At 41.5% G+C, this 20595-nt stretch overlaps 1 protein-coding gene across 2 annotated transcripts in view; it reads right to left on the bottom strand.

The window, feature by feature from the left end:
- mgll (monoglyceride lipase) overlaps nt 1-20595 on the bottom strand; it is a 63932-nt gene that overhangs the window by 22514 nt on the left and 20823 nt on the right. For both annotated transcript variants that reach the window (XM_083769350.1, XM_083769349.1), the window contains 2 exons: nt 15775-15881; nt 9500-9636 (listed from right to left, as the gene is read on the bottom strand). In XM_083769350.1, coding sequence (XP_083625476.1) covers nt 9500-9636; nt 15775-15881 — 244 coding nt within the window. The remainder of the gene's footprint in view (nt 1-9499; nt 9637-15774; nt 15882-20595) is intronic.

Genomic DNA, 20595 nt, shown 5'->3' with positions numbered 1-20595 from the left:
AGACTGCAATGTCATTCGGCCTACATTAGCTGGTCAGATAATCAGTTCCATATTGAAAATGAGGAGCAGATTGAAGAATGGAACAAGCTGTAAACAACATTCTGATTCTGGGTCGGTACCGTGAATGTGGTCATCACAATTTACAATTGGCACGAAATAGCATGAGCCCTATAGTCGACAAGCGACAGGGTGAATGGTCAGTTTATCATGTAGTAGAACGCAAGTAAGAACTATCTATTGAAAGAAAATAGGATTCGAGCCAGGTAAATAGCAATCCTAGCATCGGTCTAAACAAAATGCTATCTGAAATAACATTCTTAAGTGTTTGTGGTCAAGCAAGCAGTATAAATCTATCAAAAAAGAAAAGAAAAGTGCTAGAGGGTGAGGTGTACTGGATTCCTAGAGGATGAGGTGTAATGGATTCCAGCCATGGTAAAACATTTTGTCTAAACAAAATGCTATCTGAAATAACATTCTTAGTGATTGTGGTTAAGCAAGCACTATTACCGTATGTCTAAATCTAAAAACAAAAGAAATATGCAGCAAGAAGGAAAAGCAAGTGCCAGAGGGTGAGGTGTAGTGCAATGGAAAATAGGGAGTGAGTCTGACTGAGGATGGGAGGTCGTTCTACAGCGCGGGGAGACTTTAGGACACTCGGACAGCATGGAGGATGTTTCAGGGAAGGAACGGACAGACTTCCTGTGTTAGCAACATGAAAGAGAAATTTATTTTAGATTGTCCTCCCTGGACAATCCTTCCTGAGCATGCACGCACGCACGCGCGCACGCACGCGCGCACGCACGCCCATTGAGTCCTAACTGAAACAGATAAGGCAGCTCAGAGTTCTGCACAGTGAAGGAGAAAGGGGGTGGAAAGTGACCAATTAACTAGAAGATTCAACTGATCAATGTTCTTATCTTAAACTTTCCGTCTCGCTCGCACACGCACGCGCGCACGTGTCATGTCCAGGGGGTGTACTTGTACATCAAGCTGCCTCACGCAACAGAAACAGGAGATAGGCTCCTGCCCCTATGGGCCTCATGGCTCGGCAAGGCTTACTTTGTGGGCGGGCCAATATGACTTCAAATCAATATCACGGTTATTTGAAACTTTTGCCCCAATTACGATTAATGAACGATTATAAAAAAAAAGAAAATAACTGATCAACAAGCTCACAAGACGTCACATGTAGACTGGTCATTTTCCATGACACCGTTGTACAAAAAGTACTATACAGTATAATACAGGGCATAAAGACGTAGTTCACCCCAAAGATGACTTTCTATCAATAATAATAACTATAATTGTGTCTGCGTCGGTGGGGGTAATGCTTATACTCTGTCATACCTATCTACAAGCTCACAACAGCGTGTGAGCTGTTTAGATCAGCGTGCCAGAGTTTTCAGCGTGCCAGAGTGTCAAACAACAAAGTATTTGAATCAGGCTAATTTCTGTTGGTCGCCCTTTCCTGTTTATACAGCAGTAAACAAGTCAAACCGAGCCTAAATAAAGGAAGGTCAGAAAGTAAACATGTGTTGTTTCACTGTTGGCTAATACCAGGGGGGGGGGGGGATGCCATTCAGCCCTGGACAGACATTGAGCTAAAGCCTCAGGCGTTACCATTAGATCTCCAGTGCCTTTTTTTTTAATATAACATTTTACTAACACGGCACTGAGTGCCACGCTACGAGCTTGTAGCTCTGCTATTTTTGAAAAATCATGAAAATGTGGCACAAATCTTTGAATATATATTCTTTCAGAGCAAACTTTTTTATGAAGTACAAGCTGGCGACGCATTGTGCACTTGTAGATCTACTATTTTTACTAGTTTGGCACTAGTTGATCATTGATGCGTGCACAAAACCTCGCCCTTTAGGGCAAGGTCGCTTCTCGCCCTCAGGAGTCTTACTGGTTGGTTAGCATTCCTATTGGCATATAGGAATGTGACTCACACCACATGTCACCAGACAGGTTGTGGGTTGTGTACAAGCTGCCACGGCACGTCAAGCACAACTAACTCCTCTTAACATGTCATTCTAATAGAGGGTATGCACATGCATAAACTCAATGGCAGATAGAGTGGCAAAGTGAGTGACAAAGTAAATTTAATGTTGTTTAAAGTAATTTAATGCAATCAAATAGGACTTTTCTGTTTGGATGTATGGGCTGTCAAGGCCAGAAAGTAGTTTTGTGCCACTCAGTAGGCGTTCTCGCATAACTTCCACGTATGATGATGATACGTGGAACAACATATTTTCAGATGGGGGTCGGCAGCCAATTACTGTACATATATGTTTGGGGGTCCTTGACATGAAAATGTTTGAGAATGACTGACAGAAAAGACATTTTGTAGAATCTGGTCTGGGGTCTAAATGGGTTAGTTAATATGGATGCAGGATAAATCAAATGCATTTAATATAATAACGCGGGATACATGACCACTGTATAATCTAGCAACATGTAAGCTAAATCACAGCCTCTCCAGGATGTTATCACTGGAGTGTCAAAGCATTTTAGCTCCCAGGTGGCTTTCATTGTCTTTGGGACTTGCGTCATACTATTTACAGTCAAATAGAGACTTGCAGAAACAGAGAGGGGCGAGAGGAACTGACTGAGAGAAACACAGGATAAAACACACACACACACACACACAGAAACAGAGAGGGGCGAGAGGAACTGACTGAGAGAAACACAGGATAAGGGAAACCAGGTCCTGCGATAAGAAAGCTATTCACTACTTTCATTATGGTCGACACGTCCACTATGGGTGGTCTGCGTGAGAGACAGGGTTGACCTGGTTTTCAGGTCGAAGAGACGCATTAGGAAATATATAGCTTTATCATGTGAATTCATGTTGCATTGACATTTTCACATTTTGTCAAGAATAGGTGAGTGGAGAAAAAAAACGGTGTATTGTGGGGGAAAGAAAGTCTCACCTAAAAAAAGAAATAAAAAATGATTTACGCTGTCACCTGTTGACTAGGTTTCACACCATTGACGCTGATTTCACGATTGTAAGTCACTCAGGTCTAATTCCTTAAGAAAATCGAGTGGCAAAGAAAGTGAGTTTAACGTAGTTTAATATTGATTAATACAATCAGATAAGACTTTCCTGTTTGGATGTATGGGCTGTCAAGGCCAGAAAGTAGTTTTTTGACACTCAGTAGGCGTTTCTGCTTACTGTAATTTACGTGTATGATGATGATGTCACGCGCACACCCTCTATTGTAAATAAAGGCGATGATGAAGTGAATAAAGGTAACAATCTAAGTGAGATTTAAAAAAGTAACAGTAGCTGGCAGCTGCCCACCACCGCCGAGTCTGGGAGTTCAAATCCACCACTGCATCTGGCTTTGTCCAGGGGTGGTCAATTATTTCTATATAAAAAGCAGTAAATGGCATTGTTTTGACAAGCTGGTAAGAGTATATTATTGTTATTTCCTATGACTTCAGTAAATAAATACTTATTAGCACATATTTAGTTGAAACCTCTGCATTCGGCTCGGCCTCCACCTTTCTTTTTGTGGGCATGAGCGGACATTTTTGAGGGGGGGGGGATGACAAGGAAGGTAACGGGTCAATCATTCGCAATTCACGGAAGGAAAACAGATTGTGTGTACGTGAATAAACAGGCTTCTATATATAAGCAATACCATTTTAGTCCACGCATAAGGTCAAATTAGAATGTTATATTGTCTCATTTCCAAGTAACCTGGTCAGAGTCAGCCAAAGGGCCGTGTAATGCCTGCTCTACCAGTGGTTCCCAAACATTTTCATGTCAAGGACCCCCTAATTGACACTAATTAGCCCGTGGACCCCCCATTAGTAGAGATATGTCAGGGACCCCCATGAGAAGATTTTTACGGCTCTAGCAGTGATTCTCAACCGATTTAATTTGAAGGACCTCCAGTTTTTCATGAATTAGGCTCCGGACCCCCATTTGATGGCATTTCTATCTCTGGGACCCCAGTACATATTGTAAAATCAATGTTAATTTATATCTGAGAGTGTACAAATGGAACCTAACGGGTCCATTTGTACTCTCAGAGTTACAGACCCATAAGGGTCCATTTGGTTCCTAACTATAATTTAGCTGGGGACCCCACTTTGGGAACCACCGGTCTATACGACCAGAATTGTCCCATGTTCGGGGAGGAAACTATAATTGTCCCTTTGCATGCTCCCACGGGATGAGGCGGCCCCGGGCTCTTCACTGGCAGGTGAGCCAGTATAGGATACAAACACACAGTACTGTGTGTGGGGAGGAATCAGTTGGCATAGCAACTAAATTGGGGAGGTAAGAAAGGAAGGTTCTAGGGATCAGAGTATGGCTTTAATAAGCAAATATAGAAAAAAGATATAAAATATAAAAGTGAGAACAGAAAAGAAGATATAATAGGAATTATGGAGAAGAGAAAAATACTTTAAGGGGGAAGAAACCGTAGGTTGATTTTGTAGCTCATTTTCCAGCTCAGGTTAAAAACTAAAGCAGGAAGCTCGGGCCGCTGGCGTAGCGGTCTGTGCACCTAGCCTGACAGCGTGTCGTGGGTTTGAATACCGATCCTGATGACCTTCTCTGCGTGTCACTCATCATCTCTCTACCCATTTCCTGTCAGTCTACTGTCCTATACATTTTTATTTCCTATACGTTTAACAATACTAAAAACAGGGGGAAAGGGAGGTGGAACAAAGTTGGCAACTTGGCATCAATTTCAAGTTCAAACAATTCAAATCTGAATGCAGTCTCAGCGCAGGCACACCTGAACTTCCATGCGCGGCCAAAAGCCGCTGTCTGCCGGGGTCTCTTCCAGGTTGTTAGACAGTTGGTGGATGGAAATGAAGCTCCACCCACGCGGCAGTACGCGACGGGGGCAAGCTTTCCTGGAATCCACTCCAATGGAGCTTCATTTTCATCCACCAGCTGTCTAAAATCCTGGCAGACAGCAGCTTTTGTCTGCGCATGGAATCCTAGGTGTGCTTACACCCGGTCACTCCCTCCCTGCACTCACAGCATGTAAACCCACTGACACTAGGGGGTTGATTTAGGACTTCTATTTTACTTACTTCTATATTACTAATCTAATTACAGTATTATGATCTGGGGGCGTGTGGAATGTCATATTGCAATTTTGGGCATGTTAAGAAGCGCTTTTGACACCCCGCGGAGTGCGCAAAACGGCCTTGAATTAGTCATGGGTGTGTTTAAGGCGTGTTTGAGACGTACCCAATCAACATGTCTGTACTATTCTATTTACCAGTCAGCTGATGTCACATACGGAATGCGCACTTTGGGGATCGTGGTAATACATTTCTGCAGGCTGGCACCATAGAAGACATGACATGACTTTGTCACATTTGGGTTAATTATTCCTATTGCACTGCATGCTATCACCTTTATGCCTCAAAAGAACAGACCCACCTATACCTTTCAGATCGGAATGGAACTGCGAGTAGATAGCAGCATATTAGCAAATTGGCAATCCATGCGTAATGTTCCCAGAATCGTCTATAACCCCCGAACATGCAAGTTCGTTTGATATTGTTTAATTCGATAACGATAGAACCATGTACCATACAGCGAATGAAAGCAAGATTCCTAAGGAATATGGAGATTTTTACATTTAATAAAACGGTTGAGAAATGAGAGAACCATGAGTGTTTATAGGCTAATATCAAAGTTTTTTTATGAACGGGCTGTGGGCTGTGAACTTGAAGAGCTCAATCACCATCCCGACACGGAAGAAATATAGCATAGTGCATGCATGTATATGCACTGTTGCACTTGCACACAGTAGCCTACACACGCTCTTTATTTGTTTCTATTGAAAAAAAAACAGTAAAATAACGTTTATTATATTTTATTTCATTCAAATCACGAGGAAGGAATGAGTTGAATGCGTGCTGCGTAATGCTGTGGCCCCGATGGTATGGTCTTCGCTGAGTTCGCTCGTAGCATTTTATTTAAGAAGACTTGAATCGGTTGTGATACAGCGTATGAAAGCAAAGTTCCCAAGGATTATGGAGATGTTTTTATTTTTTTTAAAGGTTGAGAAATGTAAGAATTATGGCCGTTTCTAATCTCAACATTTTTACAAAGCCTCTCTCTTTGCGGCAGCAGAGAGCAGCCATGTTGCCATGTCCCATAGAAACAACTAAATAGGTCTATAAAAATAATCCCAAAAGAAGCGCATATAACAGGGGTCTGTAACCTATTTTAAATGAAGTGCCATGTTTTTATTTTCTAAATAGTGAGTCTGCCATATCCAGATTAATTTGAATGACACCACATTAAAATAAAAAAACATATTTTGATTGTCCACAAATATAAAGTTCTTCCTTCTTTTTAAATATGTTCTTGCACATTGTTATAATGATCATTATATATCCCCCTGCAGTCAGAGTTCATAGTTTTAATGAATGAATGTGATGCATTGTGAGCTGGTATAGATCTGCTATTTTCAAAAGTAATCTTTTTATTTAATTTTTGGATTAGCTGTCCTTAGTTGGGCAAATGCATTCATCTGGGGATCCTTGACATGGGAATGTGCTGTGTGAGGATCACTGGTTTAAACAACATTAGGAGAAAAGCCCAAATAACCACTTTAGAAACAAGAAAAGCAACCATACAGAAAGCAACTTTACAGAAAAATAAGCCGCTTATAATAAACAGACATGGCAACACTCTACCAGCCTCCCAGAGTGCCTCCCAGAGTGTCAAATCAAACAGTGCTTTTTGCGTTTATGAGGTGGTCAGACCCACGTCTAATCGTTATGCGCTGAGTGTCTTTAGGTCAAGGGGCTTAATAGCAAATTGCGCAAAGCGAAAATAATTAACATATGGACACTCCCACAATGCTAAAATATTCAGGAACGCGGTAAGCCATAATGTGTGTGCGTTCAACACGGGCCAGTGCGTTCAACACGGGCCGATATGCCTTTCATAATACGAATGTGCGCAGAGCGAGGCCAATTTATGTATTTCCATTGGTAAAACGCACCTTCAAAATCTACCCATTGGTGTAAATGGTCATTGTCATATTGTCTTTTATAAAGTGCTATTAACAGTGCAATTCAATGATTACTATTACAACTTGTAGCGGTGCGAATACCATCAGACTGGGACAACTTCTTATAAAGGCAAAAAGAATCCCCCCAAAAAAACAAAAGCATGATAAAGACATAAGGACATGGCTGTATCAGGCAGGTGCACCGTGATTAAGAAACGCAGCTGCAGCTGATCAAAACAATGCACACCGGCCGCGTTTTTCGGAAAACCGATGGAGAAAAGCCACTTAAAAATCAGAATTCGTGCCCGGTGTGTGGAGACCTTTAGGGCTGTGTTTAGAATTAGGTGTGTCAATAAATACCGTCTATGCTTGCACATACACGGACACACCTACTGTATGGCTCTGGGCACATGAATCTGGATGTTTAAAACATGACCCAAACATTAATGATTATTAATTCATGTACCGTACCACAGTACATTATTAAGAAATGTAAGCCTGTAATAACAAGTAAACGAGGTTCATCATTCTACACGGAAAAGGTGAAGACAGGGACTGGGATTCAGAGATTTATACATGTATGATATTTATGAATACATTATAATTATGTGAAGGATTAAAGCTGCTATAAGCAATATGTCAAATCTTTAGTGACTTTTTTTTTGTACAGACAGCAATGAGTAAAACGCTCCCAAATTATTTTGTCCACAATCTGCATTCAAAGATGTTCCTAGAAGCTTTGTCATTGGTCGAAAAAAACCCTGATATGACTATCCAATTAGGAAGTAGACAGGCATCTTTGAATGAAGATTGCGGCCCCTAGATGTGTCACAGACTACATTTTTGGGAGCGTTCTATCCATTGCTGGCTGTCTGAATACAAAAAAGAAGAAAAAAATAAAAAAGGTCATTAAAATGTTGACATATTATTGCTTATAGCAGGTTTAATAACGTGCAATCTTTGTGTGAACTTTAGCCACAAAAAGATGATATCAAGCAAGCAAGACACATTTGGAGGAGAATTAGGAGAAGTGGGTGTGAGCAGCAGTGTAAGTGTGATCCAGTCTGTCCGGGCTGCTTGTTTACAGAGTGAGACTTTTCTCTAACCCAACATTGGTCCCTGTCTGGGAGTACAGTGTAAATGTTTGGCTGTGTTTTTATGCAGGCAGTTATGTTGTATGTAAGCAAAGACACACGCACACACACCCACACACAGCTTGTTCATTTTAAGTACCGGTACAATAATATGTGGGCAGTGAAGCCCTAGCTGCAATCCTCCCTGACAGACAGAAACAGTGCAGGCAGCTCAATTTGGCATGAATGCAAAATCATACTGTACTTCTTTAGAATATGCAGGTTTTAATGTTGAATGCAGCCTGATGCTTTTATGTGCCTTTCATTCATTCATTTGATTAAAAAAAACTAAAAAACACCTGCATGCTATCTCTTTTACTCTGCAATCAATGAAAGGCACCCTAATGTGATGTAAAACACTCTTAACCAATTCTGGGTAATACTACCTTGTGAAACTATAAAAAAAAGATTGTGCACTTTCTGTCAGAGATAGATAGTTATACATCCATATAGGAGAAGTTAGCTTTATACTTTTGAAAGTTGAAAGCAGTATTTCAATATTTTTCCATTCGCTTAATATAAAGAAAACATTTGCGACAAGTAGCAGCAATTCATTAAAATGTAATTGAATTAAAGTTAGTTACTCTGTTTATACTGTAACAGAGTTTCTATACTCTCTCAACACCGATAAATACTGTATGTTGAAACTGAATCTCTCTCCTTCACTGTATTACGCAGGATGGATGTATGAAATCCACAGTATTAATTTAACCCTAAAAGAGTTTACAGATTACATCCATACAGTCCTAAAGATAAAAGTGGATACATGAACACTAAGGATTTTACTGTGTGCACTGCAGCGTGAATGGTTTCAATGTCAAGCTGTGAAGTTGAACACTACTTGTGGTTTGTGTGCCAAACGGTTTGACAGAGAGAATAATAGCTAAGTGGAACTGGCAAGGGGACTGTCTGTCTGTGTCTGTGGATCGTCATTCTCTAATCCTTATGGGAATCAAAAGCAAAAGTAAATAACGGGATTATTTTGAATAGAATATTATTAATCCATTCTGGACGGGGACCCCTTTTGGTGTTTTAAGCATTGTTAGAATCCGTACAGTCCTCTCTCCTATAACGTTTTCCTTTCTTGAGAATTAGGATTTTCGTGTTTTTCGTCACAATTGTTTCCAGGAGGAGTAGCAAATATTACAGTTCCCGATCAACTGCCAAGACATAATTCATAATGTGAATTTCCTAAAGAAAAATTACTTCAGGACATCAACAGCAACAATAATTCGTAAGGGGTCCATTTGGTTTCATTTTGCGCTCTCAAGAGTTACATCATTGTTAAACATCTGCATTACTTAAAAACGAAAACATTTATTTTGATAAATTCTCAAAGCGTGTCAAAGCAAGGATTACCATGGAATGTCCCAGGATGAAGATGGGCAGGCCTGGGTAGCGAGCCTTCATCAGGTCCACGTGGTGAAGAGAGTCCCTGATGTACACCTGGAAGTCCTTGATGTTCATCCTGTCACCTTCGCTCTGCCCATGACCCACTGGATGGAGAGAATGAACACATTCATTCATTAACAGCTCCCCCACACGCAATCGCACACTCGTGTGTGTGTGTGTGTGTGTGTGTGTGTGTGTGTGTGAGTGTGTGTGTAGAGGAGCATTAGCATGTAAGAATGTGTGCATTGCACTCGTGCATATATTATGGTGTGTATGTGCACATATCTGTGTGTGTGTATGTGGTAATGTGTGCCTATAGAAATTGTGTGTGTGTGTGTGTGTGTGTGGGCCACGATGCACACAGCACGCGTGCGTGAGCCGTATTTCGGTTATATTGCCCCCAGAGTGACAGCCAGGCAGTTCTTATTTTTACCGGCTTTAGTTAACAAGACAGACAGAGACAGACCCGCTGGAACGCTTCAAATACTGTCTCTCACTCTCTCTCACTCACACACACACACACACACACACACACACACACACACACACACTTCAAGCTGCAGAAATAAATAGCCTTTGTTTGAAACTAAAGCATCAACGTGGAAATCACAAAACAAGCTTCCAATCCATTCCAAATACCTTGTTGCTGAGGCGTAATCGAAGCATAATCCACAGTATTGTCACCACGTCCGCGACCTACAGTAGTCTATTTTTAGTTCATCAGATTTTTCGGCGCGCTACGGCCCCGGAACGAGAAAGATGAATGATGAACTCGCATCCTATAGTCTAGGCCAAAAACCTAGACTAAAGGCTAGACTAGGCACATTAGTGAAAAATAACTGATAGCCTGTTTATTCATACTAAGCAAGATGATCATGTAAAAAACACAACAAAAACATATTTTACTGAAAGAAATAAAGACATTATGAAACTTGTATTTATTAAAAAACAAAACATATATATATTTATTTATTTTTAATCGATGGGTGGTCCAGCTCTCTATATGGGTGGGCCGCGGCCCACCCAGGCCCACCCGTAACTGCACGCCTGGCGTGTGCAACTGTGTGTGCGTGCACGTGTACAGGCCAGGGTATGTGTGCATGCATGCATGCGTGTGCCATAGCAATGGCTGAGAGGTATAGTGTGAGTTACCATGGTGACAATAGGACACTCTTAAACATTCACAACATGTGCGGTTCACACGTTCTCTCTTTCTGGCCATCTATCTTTCTGTCTCTGTAGCAGTTGTTTATCCTCCCTCCCTCGTCCTGTCATTCACTCGTGCACGTCCCGCATCTCTATCTCTCTCACACATGCATTCACAGCCCGCACACCATTTCCCATTTCCTCACCCTCCGTCTCTCTCTCTCTCTCTCTCTCTCTCTCTCTCTCTCTCTCTCTCTCTTTTTAAAAGAGCTTATACCTACAAGCTGAAAACAAATAATAATTCGCTTTTTTAGTTGGCCAAAATAGGGAAGCCAAGTTGGACTTACTGAACATATGGCATTTTTATAAACACAGGATAAACAACGGAAGACAAATACATGAGCAGAAGAAAAACGGAACCGTTTGGAACCATATCAAATTGTAAAAGAGAAGCGAGCGATGTGTTTACAAAATGTTTTCAAGTACATGTACAGACATGCCCTGATGAAGACCAGTTGCTGCTCGACATGTCGGGCTGTTGGCTTTTGAGACTTTTTCTAAACATGAATAAAGTACATTGATTGTACGCCCTCTCCGATATTTTTCGAGTGCTCGCAAATCACTCCTCTTTCCAAGTTGTGGTTCTCGTTGGTCCTAGGAGCCCCAACCTACCTTTTTAACTCAACTTTTATCCCCATTGAACACCATTGGTTGATCATCTCTCTTTTGCTTTGCAATATAACATTGTAGCTGATAAATGAGGATCCATCCTGATTTAAAATACATTTTTGGTTTGGTTCAGGACGGGAACCCCTTCTGGTGTTTAAAAGCATTATTGAAAAATAGCAGATCTACAGTCTTTGAATATATATTCTTTCAGAGCGAAACTTTTTAACTCAAATCTTTGCTTCTGGGAGGTTCCTGGAACAACATATTTTCAGATATTTTTGGGGGTCCTTGACATAAAAAAGGTTGAGAACCACTGACATAGAAACATGGGTTTTTCAGAAAACCGTCAGGATTTAGAAGCCATTTGTAGAACCGTCCTCGGGTCTAAATGGGTTAAAGAGTTGCCATTGTGAGGTCGGGATAGGGCCAATCAGTGATTAACACCAGCCTGTCCTCCACTGACCGCGGCATTATCTCTGCCGAGTCTTTTGTACTGTGATGTTAATCTTATCAAATTGGGCTGAGCCGTTTAATTTCCTGAACAAGGTTTGAAGGTTTTACCTTTTCCATTGAGGGATATACTGTACAACAGAGCGGGCACGCACACACACACACACGTTGGTCGAGTGAGCGAATGAAGAGATGATTTTGACGTCATTGTTGTTTTATTAATATGACACAAATCTTATCTCTGGCACACAAACGTGCACCTAGTTAAACCTCCACAAGCCCTATCTCCTCTTTTCCATAACAACCTTAATGAAATCCTTGTTGAATTTACCACGTATTAATTAAACTTTCTTTGGGCTTTTTATCTGTAGGCAAAAGTCAGGTTGGGCCCAGGCCGTAGCGTAACGGTCTGGGCACCGGACTGGTAATCCAGTCGCGGTGTGCCGCGGGTTCGACTCCCGGACCCGACACGGCCTTTACCGCATGTCATCCCCCCATCTCTCTCCCGTTTCCTGTCAGCCTACTTTCTATCCCTTAAAAAATCAATAAAAAGGCGTAAGCCGCAAAAAAATATCTTAAAAAAAAAAACAAAAAAAGTCAGGTTGAATCATAAGCAGTTTTCCTATACAAATTCACACATTTTCTACAAAGGTAAAACTAAAAAAGAATTTAAAGGTGCCATAAGTGCATTATTATTATCTATCTACTGTATAAATGCACCAAGTCTCTGTCTGTCTGTCTGTACGTCTGTCTGTCTGTCTGTGTGTAAATCCACTTAACTCAAGAACCGAACGCCCCACCGACTTCAAATTCGACACACGCATTCCACACCCTCGAGTTGGTCGGACCCACGGTTGTCCAGAACCGCCCCAAAAAGGTCTCTGCCTGGGCTCTGGACAGGGCCCCTGCCCAGGCTCGGGCTCGATATATGTTCTGACATCATTCTGACGTCTGCACATACTCCATATTAAGGTCATGCCTGACAAAGAACTCCATATATGGGCATAAAAGGGACACAGACATAATATCTGGGTGGGGCATGTAGAGGCCCCACGGGCACCTCTCTAGTAGGTTAAAATAAGTGTTAAATAGCTCTATATTCTGATAGTAATTCAGGGTTCTCCCCGTCTCTCCAGCTTAGAAAACGCTAAACGCATTTCCAGTTTGTGATACAATTTTATCCAATCAGGAGAGAGAACTCGTTCAGCATATGGGATAAACAACTGCAATGATGACACAAAGAAATACACAGACATTATGCAATATTATCAAATTGAATCCGATAAATGGGTACTCTGTCTGGCAACGACCCAGTTTATTAAAGAGCTGAAGACCACACATTAATTCATTCACTGCCAGCTCATAAATCAAATCAAAATTACCACCCAGTACCAGCTTTTATTTTTTATTTTTTCATACGGTAGATTGGGCATTATATCCACCCATTCAGACACCCAGTCATACACCGATGGCGGAGGAAACCATGCAAGGCGCCAACCTGCACATCGGGAGCAATTAGGGGTTCAGAGTCTTGCTCGAGGACACTTCAACACTAACTCTGGGGGAGCCCACAGGGATCGAACTGGGAACCTTGCGGTTCCCATCTGGCCGCTCTCTACCGGCCACTATAGCCCTGAGCCAACTGTGATTTTTCTCTCTCTCTGCGTTATTCTGTTTCAATAAAATGTAAGCTTTCTAAGCCACAGCACAACAATACTTGAGCTGTCAAGCATTAATAAAATGTTAATAAGATTTACATTTTCCAAGATAAATAGTACCGTGCTGCATTATGGTATATAGCACCAGCTAGGGTAGGACGTTGCAGACAGTATAAAGGCTGGCGAAGGACCATCCATTTTGGCAGGTGTCCAAATGTTATGTTCACATTCTTGTCTAAAACCAATTTGGGAGGTAAAACAGAGACTGAGTGACAGAAGTACCAGCTACTGCTACTGTACGCTGCTGATAAAACAATATGAAAGTGAGCAAAGAGAGAGGAGACAGAGAATGAAAGACAGACAGAGAGAGAGTCAGTCAGTCAGTCAGTCAGTCAGTCACTGTTGTTTTTGGCAGCAAATTTTGATTTTAGTTTTAGTTTTCATAGTCTCTTGAATAGTTTTCATTTAGTTTTAGTCACATTTTAGTCACCTGGAATGTCTTAGTGTTACTCTAGTTTTAGTCGACTAAATATCATAAGATTTTAGTCGACTGAATCTACAGTTGATTTAGTCGACTAAAATGTATTTTGGCGGGCATTGATGCCGATGGCGTTTTTACACTTGCTGAAAATAGCCGGTCTACAAGCTCGCAACGCGTTGTGAGCTTGTAGATCGGCTATTTACAGCATGCAACCAGTGTAAAATGACTTATACTGATTTTTTAACATTTTAGTGTAGTTTGTATTTGTTGACGAAATTGTCAGTATATTTAGTCTTAGTCACCGTAGCTTAGTTTTCATTTAGTTTCCATTTAGTTTTCGTCAGTGGAAAAAGAGTGAAAAAATGTGTCTTAGTTTTAGTCCACGAAATCAACACTGCAGTCAGTCACACAGACAGACAGACAGACAGACAGACAGACAGACAGACAGACAGACAGACAGACAGACAGACAGACAGACAGACAGACAGACAGACAGACATGAGGCGTTCTAGTTTTCCATGGTGACATTTGCAGAGTCACAAACAAAGCCAGGCTCAACGAGTCATCAGCCGGCTGTCACTGAAAATGCCATTGCATCCAATATGAAATCCGCCTCATGATTTGTTTCTCTTCCGTCTTTTTTCTCCTTATTGTGGGCATGATGAACAATAATTTCCATTCAACCGCTGGCGCAGCATTTAACGTCTCATGGGAGGTGTCCAGGAAATCCATACTCTTCCACTGTTGGCAGCTTAAACGCTTCTAGATTAACTGTCGACCGTCTTTGTTGTAGGAACAGGAAGGTGTATGGTTTTTGAGTGTGAACCGTGGCCATCTTACTTTTTCTATACCAAACCAGTCCGGTGGGTTCTCAAGAAGGTTGTGTTTCAGAACCCCTCTGTGAAGGTCAAGTTTGAGTTTCAGTGAAAGGGGAACAAAAGTATAGATCTTGTCACCCCTTGCCATTGTTTGAACCCAAAAGCTCCCAGACTAAAACAAGAGAGAAGATTGCCATGTGGATGCATTACATGTGTGTGTGTGTGTGTGTGTGTGTGTGTGTGCGTGCGTGCGTGCGTGCATACCAGGGCTGTACAGTACAAATAAATATATCATTCACATTTTGCCTTTAAAAATAGTTGTGTGAACTGAAAAATATATATTGTGTGAGTAAAAATTTGAATCTACTTAAACCCAAGTTTTGATAAGTTCTTTATGTGCTTCAAATGTTTTTTAAGAAGCTGTGTTATCGTTTCATTTTAAGTTTTAAAAAGCTTTGTCAATATTTTATGGCCCACAGATACTAACTAGGGTCTTCTACTCCCAACAGTGCTCCACTGGTATTCATATCATAATTACACAGAAGCAGCGCGTGCACGCACGCACGCGTGCACGCACGCACGCACGCACGCACGCACGCACGCACGCACGCACACACACACACACACACACACACACACACACTGTCACACACACACACACACACAACCAGTGGAAGAACGTGAGAGCAGTTATTTTACCTACTGCAATTAATTTTCCGAAGTAGGCTTAGTTGTTCCGTAGCATAAAGCTCTACAACAGAGAACAGTGAAATGGAAAAAATGCTCTCTTTGAAGCACTGCCATCATAGTGCTTGGACGGTGTTGTGCAAGTGTGTCTGAAACTCCACGTCCTTTTCCTGTGTTTTGCATATTTTTGTTCTTTGCATAGTTTTCTTCTCTTTCGAATCTGCTTTGTGTGTGTTTGTGTGTGTGTGTGTGTGTGTGTGCGTGTGTGTGCGTTATTGTGTGTCAGTGCGTGCGCGTGCATGCGTGTACAGTGTGTGCGTGCGTGTTACTCACCGTGGTCGTGTGCGAACACAAACAGCGACTGTTCCTTCAGCCTCTGTGCGATCTCATCATACGGCCCACAATGCTCTCCTGCCCCGTGGGCCACGTAGACCAGAGCCCTGGGAGAAGAGACATAATGGACAACATTAAAGGAGCATTCAGTGATTTGGGTGATTTGGAAAACCCCCCGGTCCGCCCCGGTAACAAGATGTGCACATGCACACACTACAGTGGGGGGGACACGCGACAGGCCAATAGTACACACACCAAGGCCCGCCCCCGCTCGATCATGATTGGCAGAAGGCCCCTCTCTATCCTGATTGGATGAAGGCTGGGCCACCTAGCCAAAAACAAAACCTAAGGTTTTTTGACCCCCAGGGGTTAACTGGGGACAGGGAGGAACTCCTTATATGGTCAGCATACTCTATAGTAGGGTAGCCTGATTATCAGACTGTAGCTTTCTTGAAGCTTCAGTCTGACATTGTCTCCTGTCTGAGCGATTTCAAGGGGGAGGGGATTAGAATTTCCCTCAACCAATGGTAGCCATTGTTGTTGTTTTTCCCTCCTTCCTCTGTCTGTTGCGCTGTGCGATGCTTGTGTACGCACGCACATGCAGATTGATTGTAAACAAAGTCAGAGAGAGCGACAGGCAGCAACGCTCATAGCTTAATTCTAACCTAATGTTTTCAGGTACATATTTTAGCGTGCTAAATATTTTGATTCAGTTTAAATCGAGTAATAAACTGTCTGGATGTCATCTTGAATGAGATGAGTATTTCTGTAATCAAAACAAGCTGTGTTTGGAGGACGACGCAGCAATGGGAATCAAACGGGTGAATATAATCAAGATCCATTAATATGGCCCAGGCCGTAGCGTAACGGTCTGGGCACCGGACTGGTAATCCAGTCGCAGTGTGCCGCGGGTTCGACTCCCGGACCCGACACGGCCTTTACTGCATGTCATCCCCCCATCTCTCTACCGTTTCCTGTCAGCCTACTGTCTGTCCCTTCAAAAATCAATAAAAGGCGTAAGCCGCAAAAAAAAAATCTTAAAAAAAAAAAAAAGATCCATTAATATGCATGTGAGCCTCGACACGTCATCACACCTTTCGTTCAAAGGAAGTAATTCAATTTAGATTTGTATTGACTTTTGATATAAAAGTACACAAAAATGAAAATGTACAGACATATTTATCATGACCTTTAGCTGTCTGACCCAGTGGTGAATAACTCATCTACGTTAGCACATTGATACCCGTGATATGATGACCATCTTATCAGAGACTGACGTCTGTGGTGCACAATGATACGAGACGCATGTTCCGTTCCTGTTCTTTCTTCCTTGTTTTCATATCCTCTGGTCACGTCATGTGTCCACTTCTGTATATATTTCTCTATGTGTGTATTAAACTTCAGAATGTGTCTCGTGATATTGCCTGGTGTCATCATGTTCTCACCCCCAGGGCTGTGTGCTGAGCCCTCTCCTCTATTCCCTGTACACACATGACTGTACAGGGCCACACACATAGCTCTACCGTCCATTAGCCCATTTAGACCGTACGACGTGTGGGAAGGTCATAACTAATTCAACCGACGGGTTGCTATAGGACGTTCTAGCGCATTTCCATTGATATCAAACGAGAGAAAAACATTCTGGGTTTTTTTCAGTTTTTTTTTGTAGTTGGCCTCTCCTTCTGCACCATGCTCCTTGCTCTTTTGTGCATGTGCGTTGTCGTTCACTTCCCTGTTTACCGTTCACAAAGAAAGGCTCAGAAAGAAGAAAGGCTTAATCTAAGGAGCATACATGTGTTGTACATAAACACAGGCCATTTTCCCATTAAAAGTTATATTTTTAGATTTGTTACCTGTATTAAAACATGACTTGATAACCGAGTCAAAAACTCAATAAACATCATTGCACGGACATGGACGTAATGGATATGAATCTTGTGTTTTGATCATGAATCAATCTTTTCCCCAGGGACTATTTTCGTCTAGACTTTTCAAATCAATCTGTGTTTTAAAAAGCATTAAAATGCTTTTTTTTTAAGTTATATAATAATGATGGATTACCGGCCAAATGCAGCCTGACAGCGCATCACTGGATCAAGTCTGGATCCCGACAGCCTTCGCTGCGTGTCACTCCCCATCTCTCTCCCCGCTTCCAGTCTACTTCACTTCACTATCAATAAAGGCATAAAAAGCCCCAAAAATACATCTTAATCTTTTATTTTTTTAAATGATGGATTACCTACTTATCTCAAAGTCTCTGCACGTTTATTTTCATACCGTACTGAAATTGGCTTCCTCGAAAAACCAAACAAACCACGGCATAGTTTGGAAAATGGTTGACAGTAATGTAAAGTATACAGTACAGTATGTCGTATTCAGTGGGCTAAATTAAGAATACTAGAAAAGTGCACTCCTCAAAAGCGCATGGCTCCTGTCAGGCCGGGCCCGTTTGGTTAGTGGTCTGGCCTCCCCAAACACTTGACCCAGGATTTAGAAGGTCACTGGGTCAAGCGTAGGGAGGAGGTCATGTGATGTATTTGAAAGTATTGTTCCGTTCCTCAGTGGAAATAAGTCTTCGGACTTTACTGTGAAATCCTTGAATCGCTGATTTATATAACATTTTTATTATGATTGCTTTTCTAAATAAATCAAATCAAATCAAAGCCACTTATTATTTTGCACAGGATGCACAGGATCCTGTGCATAGCCAGAGATTAAGAATAACATCCATCTGTTTATCCATCCATCAATTCCACCACACCCCTGTTTTCACAGCCCAGTAACCAGGAACCGTCTGAGAGGAAATCCATCAAAATACAGCTCACAGGAACAGAAAGAAAACATGCAGCCTTCAAAGCACGTCTGAGGATAGGAGAATGGATACATCATGGAGCAAACATATGAATCCAATCCCCATATGAAACATTAAAGGTATATTCAGTGATTTCACTCAAAAAACCGTAGGTTTCGTTTTTGGCTGGGACCTAAGCCTTTCGTCCAATCAGGATAGAGAGTCAAAAACGAAACCTAAGGTTTTTTGACCCCCAGGGGTTAACTGGGGACCGGGAGGAACTCCTTATATTGTCAGCACACTCTATAGTAGAGAGGATTATCACAACAAAACAAAAAAATAAGTGATATTTTAATTAAGTGAAATCACTGAATATACCTTTATGTCCAACATCTGAACATTGCACTTGAACACAATACAGCATAAAGATGGTTGCACACTGGACGTGTTTTTCGGAAAACCGACGGAAAAACGCAGCTAAAAATCTGAAAAACGATCCAGTGTGCAACCACCTTAAGGCTTCATACATACATATCAGACGAACATGCTCTGTGCTGTCCGTGTTTCATGGCCGCCTCAATGCTTTTCCAATGGAAGTCACGTGGTTTGACCAAACAGTTGTGTGTGATGGGGGGAGGGGGGGGGGGGGGGTGTTAATATATAAATATATATAATTGTCAGGGTTACCCCTTTCAACCAGTGGTCCGGGGACCACCAGTGGTCCTTGAGAGGGTTCCAGGTGGTCCCCAGCTAAATTATGGAGAGTTGGTAACCAAGGTGACCCTTATAGATCTTTAACTCTTGAGAGTGTAAAATGGACCGGTAAGTTTCATTTTACGCTCCCAAGAGTTAAATTATTGTTATAGGCCTACATCTGAATTACTTAATTTTCAAGAATCTACTAAATTAAAAAATGTAGAAGAATTCTTATTTTGATCAACGTTTGCCAGCTCTCCTAAAATACAGCATGGAATTGTGGACAAAAACAAAACAAATCTTAAGTTTTGGGGCTGAAACCTCATCAAGTGGCCCTGGTATCAAAATGGTTGAAAACCACTGCTTTAGACATAGATGTTAGTCTACTGAAACCAAGGGGAGGAGTGGTGAAAGTCAAACTAAGAATACGTAATAATAATAAGTAATAACTGACGTTTATGTCCTGGCTTGACAAAAGCACAGGAAGTTGTGTGATGTATACGATTGCTTGCTGCTATACGGTCCTACAAGTCCAGTGATTCCCAACCATTTACAAGTGCCATTTATTTTGCTCATATGAAACCTAAAACGCTACGTTGTTATCTTTGACATTTAAATGCCAACAAATGCAGCCATTGCCGTGTTGCCTTCACATATGGTGGTCCAAGCTAAACACTGTCTGTGAGATTACTAATCAGACCCTTGCTGATATCAGCTATCAGACCCCTACAAGAACTGACATGCGACATCAGTGGTACCAAATGTTTTCACTTCATTTATGTTGTTACTATTTAGACGTGACAGTAGAGAGAGGGAAGGACATGCAAATACATTTTGTTCGGGAACCCCTTTTGGTGTTTTAGGCATTATGTTGCCGTGCTACGAGCTTGTAGATCTGCTATTTTAGAAATATCGTGAGCGAATGTTTTTTACTTTTTAACTAAAATCTTTGCTTCTGGGGGGACCCTGTCCGAACTACATATTTTCAGATGATGATGATGATTATTTTTTTTAATCCAATATCACGTTGTTATTAAGTAAACTAAACTATGTAGTGCACTATTGTGCACTACATATTGTATACCGTAATTGACAAATTTTACAGTTCCAACACTTGAGTGTTTTTTGTGCTATTTGGGCTACACACGTTTTCCATAGTTACTCAGTGATTTCCAACCATTTGCAGGTGCAAATTCCTTTTGCTCATATGAAAGCTAAAACGCTACGTTATTATCTTTGACATTTAAAAGCCACAAAATGCAGCCATTGCAGTGTTGCCTTTGGTCCGAGAAAAACCCATCCAACACTCTCTGTGAGATTACTATCAGACAACC

This window comes from Protomyctophum parallelum (genome assembly GCF_964188405.1).
Source record: "Protomyctophum parallelum genome assembly, chromosome: 7".
NCBI lineage: Eukaryota > Metazoa > Chordata > Actinopteri > Myctophiformes > Myctophidae > Protomyctophum > Protomyctophum parallelum.
Note: the sequence above shows the minus strand (reverse complement) of the source record. Positions and strands in the feature narration are given on the sequence as shown.